The sequence below is a fragment of the Hyla sarda genome, chromosome 5 (genome assembly GCF_029499605.1).
Source record: "Hyla sarda isolate aHylSar1 chromosome 5, aHylSar1.hap1, whole genome shotgun sequence".
Lineage (NCBI taxonomy): Eukaryota > Metazoa > Chordata > Amphibia > Anura > Hylidae > Hyla > Hyla sarda.
The window spans coordinates 169643360-169656486 of record NC_079193.1 but is presented as its reverse complement, the minus strand read 5'-3'; the positions used below and the strand labels follow the sequence as shown (position 1 = coordinate 169656486).

The window sequence follows — 13127 nt, the reverse complement described above, 5'->3', positions numbered from 1 at the left end:
TGTAATGGAAATAGTGAAATGGTGACAAAACACCAGTGTAAACCCATCCTAAGATTTAAAGTACTAAAAGGGTGCAGTTCTGTTACAGAACATTGATATTTGTTAGATGCACTAATTTCAGACTTTTTGTTTCATTTCAGGGATAATTTACTGGCAGACTGCTTGCAGGGATGCTTTGTTGTTACATGCACCCTTTGTGCTTTTATAAGCCTTGTTTGGTTAAGAGAACAAATAGTTCATGGAGGAGCTCCTCTGTGGCTGGATCAAAATTTCGCACAGCCTCAGAATGGTTTGAATGGCCAACAAAATGAGGTAGGTTGTTTATATCAATAAAAATCTGATCATTTTGAAAATACAGCTGCCCTACAATATTATTTCAAGCCCTACTGAATTTGCATTTTATTGTACACAATACTATTTTATTTCAAGTGTAAAACAATTGGCATCTAGAAAAAAAAGCATTCAGAGGAGTATAAATGTTTGCTTACCTTCAAGATACAAGGGCAGTGTCCCCTATATAGTTCAGTGGGCAGTAAAAGAGAAGCCAACACTAATCTGTAAAAAAAAAAAAAAAAAAAAAAATATAGCTTCATTTTTGAATAGTCCATTGAAGACATTTAGAAAAGGAAAAATGCATTGCGCCCTCCCCCCACCACACAAAGCGGCAGCCGACACGCTGCCTCAATGCATCTTAATGGGAGAGCCAGAGCGCTACTCTTGCCTACCTCCCATAGAGATGCATAGAGCTGGGCCATGCACAGGAGATTGCGGTGGGCCCCAGCGGTCGTACCCCCTGCGATCTGACACTTAGGATAGGGGATAATGTTTGTAACATAGTTCATAAGGTTGAAAAAAGACCAGAGTCCATCAAGTTCAACCTATAACCCTAATGAGTCCCTACTGAGTTGATCCAGAGGAAGGCAAAAAACCCTCATACTAGGTATGGCAGTCAGAATAAATCCCTGGATCAACGTTCTGTCCCTATAAATCTAGTATCCATAACGTGCGATGTAGTTATTCTCCCAAAATGCTTCCAGATCTCTTGAACAGAGTTCTCCTTGACCACCTCCTCAGGCAGAGAATTCCACAGTCTCACTGCTCTAACAGTAAAGAACCCCCATCTGTGCTGGTGTAGAAACCTTCTTTCCTCTAAACGTAGAGGATGCCCCCTTGTTATAGATACAGTCCTGGATATAAATAGATCATGGGAGAGATCTCTTTACTGCCCCCTGATATATTTATACATAGTTATTAGGTCTCCCCTAAGCCTTCTTTTTTCTAAACTAAATAACCCCAATTCTGCTAATCTTTCTGGGTACTGTAGTCCTCCCATTTCCCGTCTTTGAACCCTCTCCAGCTCCACTATATCTTTCTTGTACACTGGTTCCCAGTACTGTACACAGTATTCCATGTGTGGTCTGACTAGTGATTTGTACAGCGGTAGAATTATTTCCTTGTCGTGGGCATCTATGCCCCTATTGATGCACTCCATGATTTCATTTGCCTTGGCAGCAGCTGCTTGACACTGGTCACTACAGCTAAATTTACTATTAACTAAGACTCCTAAATCCTTTTCCATGTCAGTCATCCCAAGTGTGCTCCCATTTAATACATAATCCCCATCTTCCCCATGTGCATAACCTTACATTTATCAATGTTGAACCTCATCTGCCACTTCCCAGCCCAAACCTCCAACCTGTCCAAATCCATTTGCAACAGTGCACTGTCCTCTATAGTGTTTACCGCTTTACAGAGTTTAGTATCACCTGCAAAGATTGCTACTTTACTATTCAACCCCTCTACAAGGTCATTAATGAATATATTAAATAAAACAGGACCCAAGACTGACCCCTGTGGTACCCCACTAGTAACAGTCACCCAATCAGAATAAGTACCATTAATAACCACCCTCTGTTTCCTATCATTGAGCCAGTTACGTACACACTTGCACACATTCTCCGCCAGCCCCATCCTTCTCATTTTATGCACCAACCTTTTATGTGGCACTGTATCAAATGCTTTGGGAAAATCCAGATATATGACATCCAGCGATTGCCCCTGGTCCAGTCTGGAGCTCACCTCCTCATAAAAGCTGATCAGGTTAGTTTGACAGGACCGATCCCTCATAAAGCCATGCTGATATGGGGTCATAATTTTATTTTTATTAAGATACTCCAGAATTGCATCCCTTAGAAAACCGTCAAACAATTTACATACACTGGAGGTTAAGCTAACAGGTCTATAATTCCCAGGGTCACCTTTTGATCCCTTTTTAAATATTGGTACCACATTTGCCATGCGCCAGTCCTGGGGAACAGACCCTGTTACTATAGAGTCCCTGAATATTAAAAATAGGGGTCTGTCTATCACATTACTTAATTCGTTTAGAACACGCGGGTGAATGCCCTCTGGACCTGGTGATTTTTCTATTTTGATCTTTTTGTAGGCGGCACTGTACTTCTTCCTGGGTTAGACAGGTGACCTGTACTGGGGAGTTTACCTTATAACACTGTATTTCACCTGGCATTTCATTTTCCTCGGTTAATACAGTGGAGAAGAATTTGTTAAATATATTTGCTTTTTCCTGATTCCCGTTTATAATTAAAGGACCCACACTTTCATTTTTTATCGTTTTCTATTTATATAGTTAAAGAACATTTTGGGGTTAGTTTTACTCTCTTTGACAAGGAGTCTTTCTGTCTCTATTTTTGCGGTTTTTATCATTTTTTTTTAACATATTTAACATTTTTCTCTATAGCTTTTTAATGCTGCTTCACTGCCGTCCTCTTTTAGTAGTTTAAATGCTTTATTTTTGTCATTTATTGCCCCCTTAACATTTTTGTTCATCCATATTGGTTTTCTTTTATTTCTGACCCTTTTATTCCCGTAAGGTATATACATCTTACAGTGAGAATTTAAGATATTTTTAAGTCTCCCATTTAGTGTCAAGTATTCTTGTTTTTGAGGACATTATCCCATTTTATATTGTTAAGGGCTTCTTGTTGTACATTTTATCAATACATTGATGCAGCGTCCGATCCCGTTACTTCCGAAACATTGTCTCCTGGGTCTCTTTGATGAGGAACAGTGGACACCTACAGAGGTTATATTTCTCAGAGAGGTTTTGTTCCTTGCTCGCAAGGCCATAGCGTTGCGTTGGATGGACCCTCGAACCCCCACGCTAGCCAGCTGGAAAGCCCTTGTCAACGCCACGGGGAATTATGAGTATTTAGTTTATAAACATCGTAAGAACCCTGCCAAGTTCCATAAAATCTGGGCTGCCTGGTGCGCCTCCCCCCATGCGCAATACACTTTTTCTAGGTTCTTGGCCGTTAGAGGCCACCTCATGTCCCATTCTTCCTCCCCAGCTACTTGATTCCTCTGCTCTTGCCTGTCCCTTGCTACTACTCTCCCCCTTATTCTCCGCCTTCCCACCTTCCCCCCCCCCTCTCTTTCTCCATCCCCCCCCCCCACCTCCCCCTGACCTGGATGGGTTAGTGTGCTGTTAAGGGCTTCTCTGAGGTGATCGAACTTTGCCTTCCTAAAGTTCATTGTTTTTGTTGCTCCTCGAGAGATTCCCTTATTGAAGAACAGGTTATAATGTATTATATTATGTTGAAAATTGGTGCAGCTGTTCAGGAGGTAGTCATCTTGATCCTAGTATGGTATTTTTTCTTCTTCACTGCACTGGAGGCAGGCTGCTGCTGTATGTGCATTGCATTCTCCGGCCCACTTTATCATTAACCCTTCCTCTTATTCTGTTAACTCTGCCTCTTCATAAATATAGACGTACATGTATAGAAAGGGAACAGAAAAAAGAGGCGCTCTCTAAGTGTAGGTGTTTCCCAAGAAATTGTCAGATATTGTAGACAAGTAGATATGTGGTGTTAGGTTGTCTTTGTACACTTTTTTTAACCAATAAACCTGCTTGCTTTTACCTCCACTGCCCTCCATGAATTCTGTGACAGGCAGCATCCCTGCAGTGCCGGACAGCGATCCTCACCAGTGAGGGGTGCTTACCTCTCCAAACCTTGATCTTCATAAATATAAATCCCTCTTCCGCAGCAGGTTCATAAAGAAAATACTATACTACCATGTTTCTCCGAAAATAAGCCCGGGTCTTATATTAATTTTTGTCCCAAAAAACACACTTGGGCTTATTTTCAGGGTAGGGCTTATTTATTTATGGGGGTCTGCAGGAGTGTGGAGGATGGGGGGCTGTGGGAGGATGGGGGGGCTGTAGCAGTGTGGAGGATGGGGGGCTGTAGCAGTGTGGAGGATGCCGCACCCCCCCCCCATCCTCCACACTCCTACAGCCCCCCATCCTCCACACTGCTACAGCCCCCCCCATCCTCCACACTGCTACAGCCCCCCCCATCCTCCACACTGCTACAGCCCCCCCCATCCTCCACACTGCTACAGCCCCCCCCATCCTCCACACTGCTACAGCCCCCCCCATCCTCCACACTGCTACAGCCCCCCCCATCCTCCACACTGCTACAGCCCCCCCATCCTCCACACTGCTACAGCCCCCCCCCCCCTCCACACTGCTACAGCCCCCCCCCATCCTCCACACTGCTACAGCCCCCCCCATCCTCCACACTGCTACAGCCCCCCATCCACCCCTTCCCCCGTCGTCCTCCACACTCCTACAGTGCCCCCCACCCCTCTGCCATAATAAACTACCATACCTTACACCTTCATACCGTACGGAAGCTGCAGCTCTCGGCGGCAGCGGGACCTCCTTCTGTTGCTTAGCAGCCGGGGGCCGTGACATCGGCCATGCATACGCGCCAACGTTTTAAAGTGACGGCGTCCCTGCCCCCGGCTGCTAAGCAACAGAAGGAGCCCACCCTGAAAATACTGCTAGGGCTTACATTCGGGGTAACAGCAAGATGACTCCTGAACAGCTGCACCGATTTTCACCCAGTAAAAAGTGTTAGAACAGTGGTTCTTAACCTGGGTTCGATCGAACCCCAGGGGTTCTGTGAGTCAGTCCCAGGGGTTCGGCGGGGAGGCCCGCTGGGTGTTTTTGCCTCGGCACATCCCTGTGTTCCGAAAGATGCTTTCGGAACACAGGGACGCCTCTGTTAAGTCCCTGCGGCCCAGCATTTACTTTAAAAACGCGGGGACCGCCGGGAGCTAGTGCACGCAGTGACATCACTCACGTCCCATGCGTGCGCCCATGGCAACGGAGCACGGAGAAGCGGAGAAGAAGCAAGAAGGACGCGCGCTGGCAGTTGGTAAGTGTTTACCAGTGATCCTCCAGTCCTGCTATGGCCGGACCCGAGGAGCGGTGGTCGGAACACTGAAGTGGGGCAGTACACAGGCATACAGCCTCCAGCCATACTGTGTGGCTAGAGGCTGTATGTCTGTGGGGGGACATACTGCACCTAATGTGGGGGGAACTATACTGCCAACGTAATGTGGGGAACTATACTGCCAGCCTAATGTGGGGGAACATACTGCCAGCCTAATGTGGGGGACTATATTGCACCTAATGTGGGGGAACATATTGCCAGCTTAATGTGGGGGAACACTGCCTGCCTAATGTGGGGGGGCGACACTGCCTGCTTAATGGGGGGGGGATACTGCCTGCCTAATGTGGGGGAACACTGCCTGCCTAATGTGGGAGAACACAGCCATTGTTGCGAAAATGACATGAGAGTGGTAATTGCCAAGGTAAAGCCGCACATTTCTGAACTGGTCTCTGAAAGACAACAGCAGAAGTCACACTGATTTGCAGTAAATATTCATTATTTTTGTTTTGCGTGTGAAAATCATGTTTTCATGGCTTTGTTCTTAATGGTTTTGTTCATTTTGTGCACCTATGTATAAATATATACTTAAATATATACCTTCTATGTTTTGAATTTGAAAAAATAATTTTATTTTTCCAATTAAGAGGGGTTCGGTGAATGCGCATATGAAACTGGTGGGGTTCAGTACCTCCAACAAGGTTAAGAACCACTGTGATAGAAGCAGGGTTACCCACACTATCTTCCTTTTTTAATATTCAAATTAGTGTGGGTGACCTACGTTAGCAGATTATTTTTTTTTTTATAAAGAACACCCTGCCGTCCCCCGGGTACCAAGAAAAAAATCCCCGGCACTCTGGCTCCAGTACACCCCTCTTGTGGAGGTTTATACTTATGCAATCGTAATGTTTTCTTTTCTATTTATCAGCCACAGATGTCTGTTGTTTAGTACCTTTGCAGATCTTGAACATATGTTTTTTCTTTTTGTGGAAACTTGCTCTTTACAGGCACAAGGTGCTGGTAATGAAGTTGTTGAAAATGTGGCCTTGGACCATCCAGCTATTCCCCCAGTGGAAAATGCTGTAGTTGGGGAAAATCCTGATCTTCCAGAGGATCAGGTGGAAGATGAAGAGGAAGACAATGAGGATGATGCAGTTATTGAAGATGCAGCTGATATAAACAATGGGGCACAGGGTAATCATTTCAAGAATATTATAATGTAACATTAAATAGATCATACACGTTGAGATTTAGTATTTAATCCCCTAGAGCGTCATACAGCTAAAGGAGTCTGATGGCAGGGGGACATACGATGGCAGAGACTTTGTGTGAGGATAATGGGGGGTGAGCACAAAAAGGCATAGAGAACTTTTAACCTTCTGTTTGCCTATCCCCTTATAAAGCCTATTGTGAAAAGCAGGGAGCACAAAGTGGCCAAGGATGTGTGAGGAGTGGAAGGGGCAGATGCACAGGCTGTATGGGTGTCCATGGGGAAGACACTATTGAAGGTAGGGGCTCTAGTGGTTTGGGGGAAGGGACAATAGGTACTTAGAGTTTTGTGTGAGGAAGGAGGTAACTGTAAAATACTATTTCTGAGCTTGGGGATTTATCAGTTCATAAGTAAACAGATTTTATATATAGCAGTCTGGAAAAGTTGATAGACAACCTTTTAAAGAGCAGTACACTTAATGCTAATCTGGTATTTTGTATGGATCTATAAAATCAGCAGTCATCATTGTAGATCTAGTTATATCCTGTAGATACAGTTAGTTAGCAACACCTAGAGAGCATACACTGGTGACTTCGTACACCCAGCAGTTGGAAGCAGAACAGTCACGTGGCAAAAAAGACTCTCATATCATCCAGATGTGAGAGAGAGGCTGTAATAAATATGCATAAAGCCTGGAGGAGATATCTGGCCACAGAGGACAGAAGGAGGAATGCAAAACCAACATGTTAGCAATGCTGAAAAATTCTCAACAACCACTGAACAAATTTTCTTCAGGAGACGCTGAGAAGTCTGATAAATAGTTTTATGTAAAAAGATTCAGTATAACTTATTGATTGAAATTCCTGCTTATTCTGAGCACAGGCATTTTTACAGCCTTATTTTGACAGTGCATAGTGAGATAGCAGTCAGTCACTGAGTAGGAGTACAGTATCCGAGCAATTGTTACAAGACTCCTGAACCAAGAAAGACAATAAAATATAAGTTATACTAAATCTTTTCCTGCAATGCTACATATCTGTTTTCTCATCTGATCTTGCTATATAACTTGATGCTGGCAGAGCGGACTGCTTGTTTACTGTGACCGGTTTCCTTTTGAGCCATTAGTTATATATAACTTTAACTATCATATTCTTGTATGTGCTTGTATTTGCTATAACTTAGTTTTTACTTTGTAGATGATATGAACTGGAATGCCCTAGAATGGGATCGAGCTGCAGAAGAACTCACTTGGGAACGGGTGAGTTAAAGTTGTCTGCAGTGCTCATTGTTAGTATTTTGTTTTTAAAATAAAACTAGTTTAGAAGTAATTAACCACGAAAAAATGTAGGCACAGAACAAGGTGATAAAAGTAAAAAAAATACCTGTGTATTTTCTGTTCTTTCCTTTTACACAAAATGATGGCAATAAAATGTTCAACTATTTTTTTCTATGTGGAAAGCACACTTCACTCCTGGCTCAGCATTTTATCTGTCTCATTGCAGAAGTCAGGCTACATAGACTCATACTGGAGCCAGTCAACTGCAGCAAGATGAATTGAGCGTTAAGCCAGGAAGTAAAGCGCACAGTTTCTGACTTCTCTTGGCTATATCTAGAGATCAGTGGCGCTGAGACGCCAAATGATCAAAACTTTTGATGTAAAGTTTATTGTAAAATAGTATACAATACAGAATCTCTCAGACATTAACGGGGCAGCCTGATGTGCCACCTGCAGCTCCAGTAAGTAGATTTGACAGGAGACTGTAATAACAAGGCTGTGGGGGAGTGAGAGAGGCAAGTGCAGGATTTTTATGTTATTACACAGTCTGGGCACATTAGTGGTAAAAAAAAGGTTTTTCTGGATAACCTCTTTTAAAGATTATTTCATACATCTAAAAAAAGGAGGTAGGTTAGAGTTAGAGTTGTTTGTTGAAAATGGCAAAATGAAAACTGGATAAACAGCTTTCCTCAACATATCTCATGAAGAAAAGTAGAAAATGAGAGCATCTATAAGTAAAGTATGATGTACACAGCAGTTACCTGTAAAGCACAATGCAATTGGTACAAGGTGAGAGGCTCGAAGGAAGCAGCCACTTTGGGGAAAATTAAAGCCTTAGAAGAAATAGAGGCATCATGTTGATGTGAGAAGACAATAATTTGGTGCATACAATGGAGATCAAAACTAGAGAACAACACCCAATTTCCTAAATGTCAATGTCATAGTGTAGTCCTAATATGAATATATTCTAACATGAGTAAAATAGCAGTATGTTAAGCTTATTTTATAAATTGTATTCTAAAGCACAGAATAAATTGTAAATGAGATAATTGAAAAAGAACACTGATCAAAATTAAAGAACACTTTCAGATACCTGCAAGTTATTGGTGTTAATCTGGCAACTGGTGCTAATTTCCTTAATGATCTGACAAACCCTATTTAACTGCAGCCTAACTTTCCAGTTTTCACTGACTTTTCAAAAATGGTGTGCCGTTCCAAAGTGACTGAAACCCTCCGGCAGCAGGTTGTCCAGATGAAGGCCAAAGGGGTGACCCTATCAGCCATAGCAAGAGAAGTTGGTCATTTCAAGTCTGTGATTTCTAGAATATTGCATCTTTACAACATCACAAACTCATTCAAGTCCCCCAAGAAGGCTGGTCACCCTCAAAAGACAAATGCAAGAGAGGACAGGATAATGCGTAGAATCTCCATGGGTAATCATTTCAACACTGCAGCTGGAATTGCTCGCCAGTTCAGCACTGAACAGGGTAAGGATCTCTCTAGTCATACAGGGTCTCGACGTTTAAGAGCATTTGGACTGAAAGCCCACTCTGCAGTGACCAAACCTCTCATTAGCAGTAAGAATCAAAAGGCTAGACTCACCTATGCTGAGGAGCATGTTGAATGGAGAGATAAGTGCTCCAGAGTTCATTTTAGTGATGAAATAAAAGTTGAATTTATTTAGGTCTAATAGGAAACATTGTGTTCGTCGACAAACTGGGGAAATACTGAACCCAAAGTGTGTAAAGAAGTCAGTGAAAGGTGGAGGAGGAAGTGTCTCGGTTTGGGGAATGTTTTCTGCGGCAGGAGTTGGACCTCTCATACAGCTACATGAACAAGTGAATGCAAGTGTGTATCAGAACCTTCTTCAACAACACATGGTTCCTTCCTTGCGTTCATCACTCGATCAGCAGCAATTTTCATGCAGGACAATGGCCCCTGTCACACAGCAAAACGGGTAAAGCAGTTCCTTGAAACTGAATACATTGAAACAATAAAATGGCTGCCCAGAATACTGATCTAAACCCAATAGAAAACCTCTGGAAAATCTTTGGTGACAAAGTTATGGCCAAGAAACCGACAACAGTCACAGAACTGTGGAAGAGACTGGTAGAAGACTGTACCAAAATCACACCAGAGCAGTGTGAGACTAGTGATGTCCTGTAGGGGGCACAGATGTGCTGAAGTCATTCAAAGCAAAGGCCTGTACACTTCCTACTGATTGGTGACTGTTGGAACATTCAGAAAAATGTACTCACAATCTTTCTCTGTGCTACAGTCATTGCTGCTCTCTAATTATGATCATTACGTTTTTTTTGAAAAATAAAGGTTTTATGTTGCTATACTTTGGTTATTTTGTAAAACACTGTTCTAATGGCATTGTGTACCCCTTACAAAAAATCCTTCAAATGATGATCAATCTAGATTATATTATTTATGAAAAAAGGGGTTCATAAATTGTTCTGTTATTTTGATATCCAGTGTGTATGTTAGCTAATATGAGGAAGGTAGTGCAGGAGTCCTGGGTAGGTTCAGACTAGTTCTGTTACAGGGATAGCGCCAGTTGAACTGTGAGGGTGTATGGTATGTGGTGAGTCAGCCCAATGATCCCAGATCTTGTGGAATTTTTCTTCTGTCATCTATGTTTATGTATCAGGCTGAAAGACATATTTATAACCTGATACATAGCAGGTACTCTTTAACATTTTACTCTATTCCCATGCAAACGAATACTCCTCTAACTCCAAAATTGGGCAGGTCATTATAGGGGTCATCAGGAGAACAAGTATTATTTGTAATAATCCTTACTTTGAAATTGAAGAAAAAAATATACTCCCCTGCCCTCAGTTTTACACCAGTGTAGTTTTGAATATGTTGGTCCCTGCTGCTCAGCACTTCCTGCTTTCATCTCAATGCATAGGAAATGGCTCAACACTGCAGTGCAGCCTGGCCATGGTTAAAAATGATTCTCCAGATAACCCCTTAAAAGGGTTAATGATTTAGCTTAGGGGCCACATCAAAGCTTTCTGATTTTTATCAGAAATATTATTAGCTATGAGGCTGTGTTTACACAGAGGTACCATGCTGTACAACTTCCTGCAGTTTTGTTATGCTGGTATTGGCTGTGCAGTTTTTTGCAGGTAATAAAATGTAGGGACTTGTTTTCAGCATGTTTCACTTGTAAAGAGAAAAAAAAAAAACACTTGACCAGTACCTTGATTGCTAAACCACGGGTATTGGTGGCAAGATGCTATTGCTACATGTAAACACAGCTTTACTTTTTGCTTCCATTTGAATAAAAATGTATTTATTTTTATTTTTCAGATGCTGGGCTTAGATGGATCACTGGTTTTTCTGGTATGGCAGTTTTATTACACTATATTTTTCTCAGCACATACTATGATTTCATGCTGCTTTTTCATGCTTGTTTCCTGCTCAACAGTGATTAGACAAAAAAATATATATATATTTCTGTCTCTCACTTTGTCTTTCACTGGCCCTCTCTATCTTTAGAGATACCTTGGTATGTTTGTGTGTAACTAGTGTGGCCAGTATTAACCTAACTTTCCTGCAAAATTTTTTAATTTGTCTAATTATGTAGTGATAAATGCTGATATTTATGTTTGCTTATAAAGTGGTGCTTGACAGTAGGTCTTTAAAGGGAATCTGTCATCAGTATCACCTGCACTTAGTAGGTGACACTAATGACAAATGATGCTTACCACGTGCCAATCCGTGGCTCTGTTCGCCTGTTATCCTTTGATTCGGTTGATGATATTCAGCAGGCTTGGTACACATGCGTCACTCCAGGTTAGTGGGTGTAACACTGATGACAGATTCCCTTTAAAGTTGTCAGATTCTATATGAAGCCCTTCTTCTCAAATGTGTTCTTTTAAGCTTTAGAATGTGAAGCAGTGCCTCTTTAACCCCTTAACAACCACGGGCGTAAATGTTCGTCCTGATGCGGCGGTACTTGTCGCCCCCAGGACGTACATTTACGTCGTTAGCATGAACGCGAGCATCGGAGCGATGCTTTGGTTATGCGCGGCAGGACCCGGCTGCTGATAGCAGCCAGGGACCCGCATGTAATGGCCAACATCTGTGATCGCGCAGATGTCCACCATTAACCCCTCAGATGCCGTGATCAATACAGATAACAGCATGTGTGGCAGTGGGGCTACATTTTCGGCTGATCTGATCGCCCGCGGCACGTCGGCTAACATGGCGGACAGAGGTCCCCTCACCTGTTTCCGCCGCCTTCCCGATGTTTTCTGCACTGATCTGCATTCCAGCACACCAGAGCAGAAGATCAGCGAAAATAAATAAAGAAATAAAATGTGAAAATACCCTCCCCCAATAAAAATATAAATTGTCACTTTTTCCCATTTTACCCCCAAAAAGTGTAAAAAAAATATATATAAATTTAATTAATAAATGTATTTGGTCATACCGCTGCTAAGATGGAAAATTGAAAAAGTTATAGGTTATCAAAAAAGAAGCTTTTTAAATGTACTAATTTGGTTAAAAATATATATATATTTTTTTTATTAGCAGTACAATGATAGAAAAGTATGCAATCATTGGTATCATTTTAATCGTATTGACCCGCAGAATAAAGAAAACATGTCATTTTTGAAACTGAAAAGTAAACCTTCCAAAATTAGCAAAGTTGCGGTTTTCTTTTCAATTTCCCCACACAAATAGTACTTTTGGTTGTGCCATATATTTTATGGTAAAAGGAGGGATGTAATTACAAAGGACAACTGGTCGTGCAAAAAACAAGCCCTCATACTCATCTGTGGATGAAAATATAAGAGTTATGTTTTTTGGAAGGCAAGGAGGAAAAAATGAAAACGCAAAAATAAAATTGTCCTTGTCCTTAAGGTCAAAATGGGCTTGGTCCTTAAGGGGTTAATACAACACTGAAAAATTTCTTTTGAAAAGCCCTAACTGCTTTTACCAGGTCAAATCTAGTAAGATATTTACATTTATCTCTGATCAAAGACTACTAAGATTTAAAGTTTCATTTATCCTGCTTCTTTCATTGTAGGAACATGTCTTCTGGGTTGTGTCATTAAATACCCTTTTCATCCTTGTGTTTGGTAAGTATGAGGACTATGCATTAAATGCAAATAACATTTTACATTTCATATAGAAATTAAATGCAATGTCTCCTAATGGAAAAGTGGATTCTCTAAGCTGCAGTTAGTCTGGAACTCGCTAGACTCGGGAGTTCTTCATGCTTCCCTGCTTTTCTATTAACACCTTGGGGAAGCAGGGTGTACGTGTTCGCCAATCCTTAAGGTCTCAGTGCGTACCTGTACACCCTGGTCCCGTTAACCGGGTTTAAACCGTTCAACTGCTATCAGCAGCCAGGACCCAG

The 13127-nt window shown here is 42.0% G+C and overlaps 1 protein-coding gene across 2 annotated transcripts in view; it reads left to right on the top strand.

Annotated features, from left to right (window-relative positions):
- MARCHF6 (membrane associated ring-CH-type finger 6) overlaps positions 1-13127 on the top strand; it is a 122043-nt gene that overhangs the window by 25124 nt on the left and 83792 nt on the right. For both annotated transcript variants that reach the window (XM_056520704.1, XM_056520703.1), the window contains exons 6-10: positions 141-312; positions 6266-6452; positions 7665-7726; positions 11069-11101; positions 12795-12846. In XM_056520704.1, coding sequence (XP_056376679.1) covers positions 141-312; positions 6266-6452; positions 7665-7726; positions 11069-11101; positions 12795-12846 — 506 coding nt within the window. The remainder of the gene's footprint in view (positions 1-140; positions 313-6265; positions 6453-7664; positions 7727-11068; positions 11102-12794; positions 12847-13127) is intronic.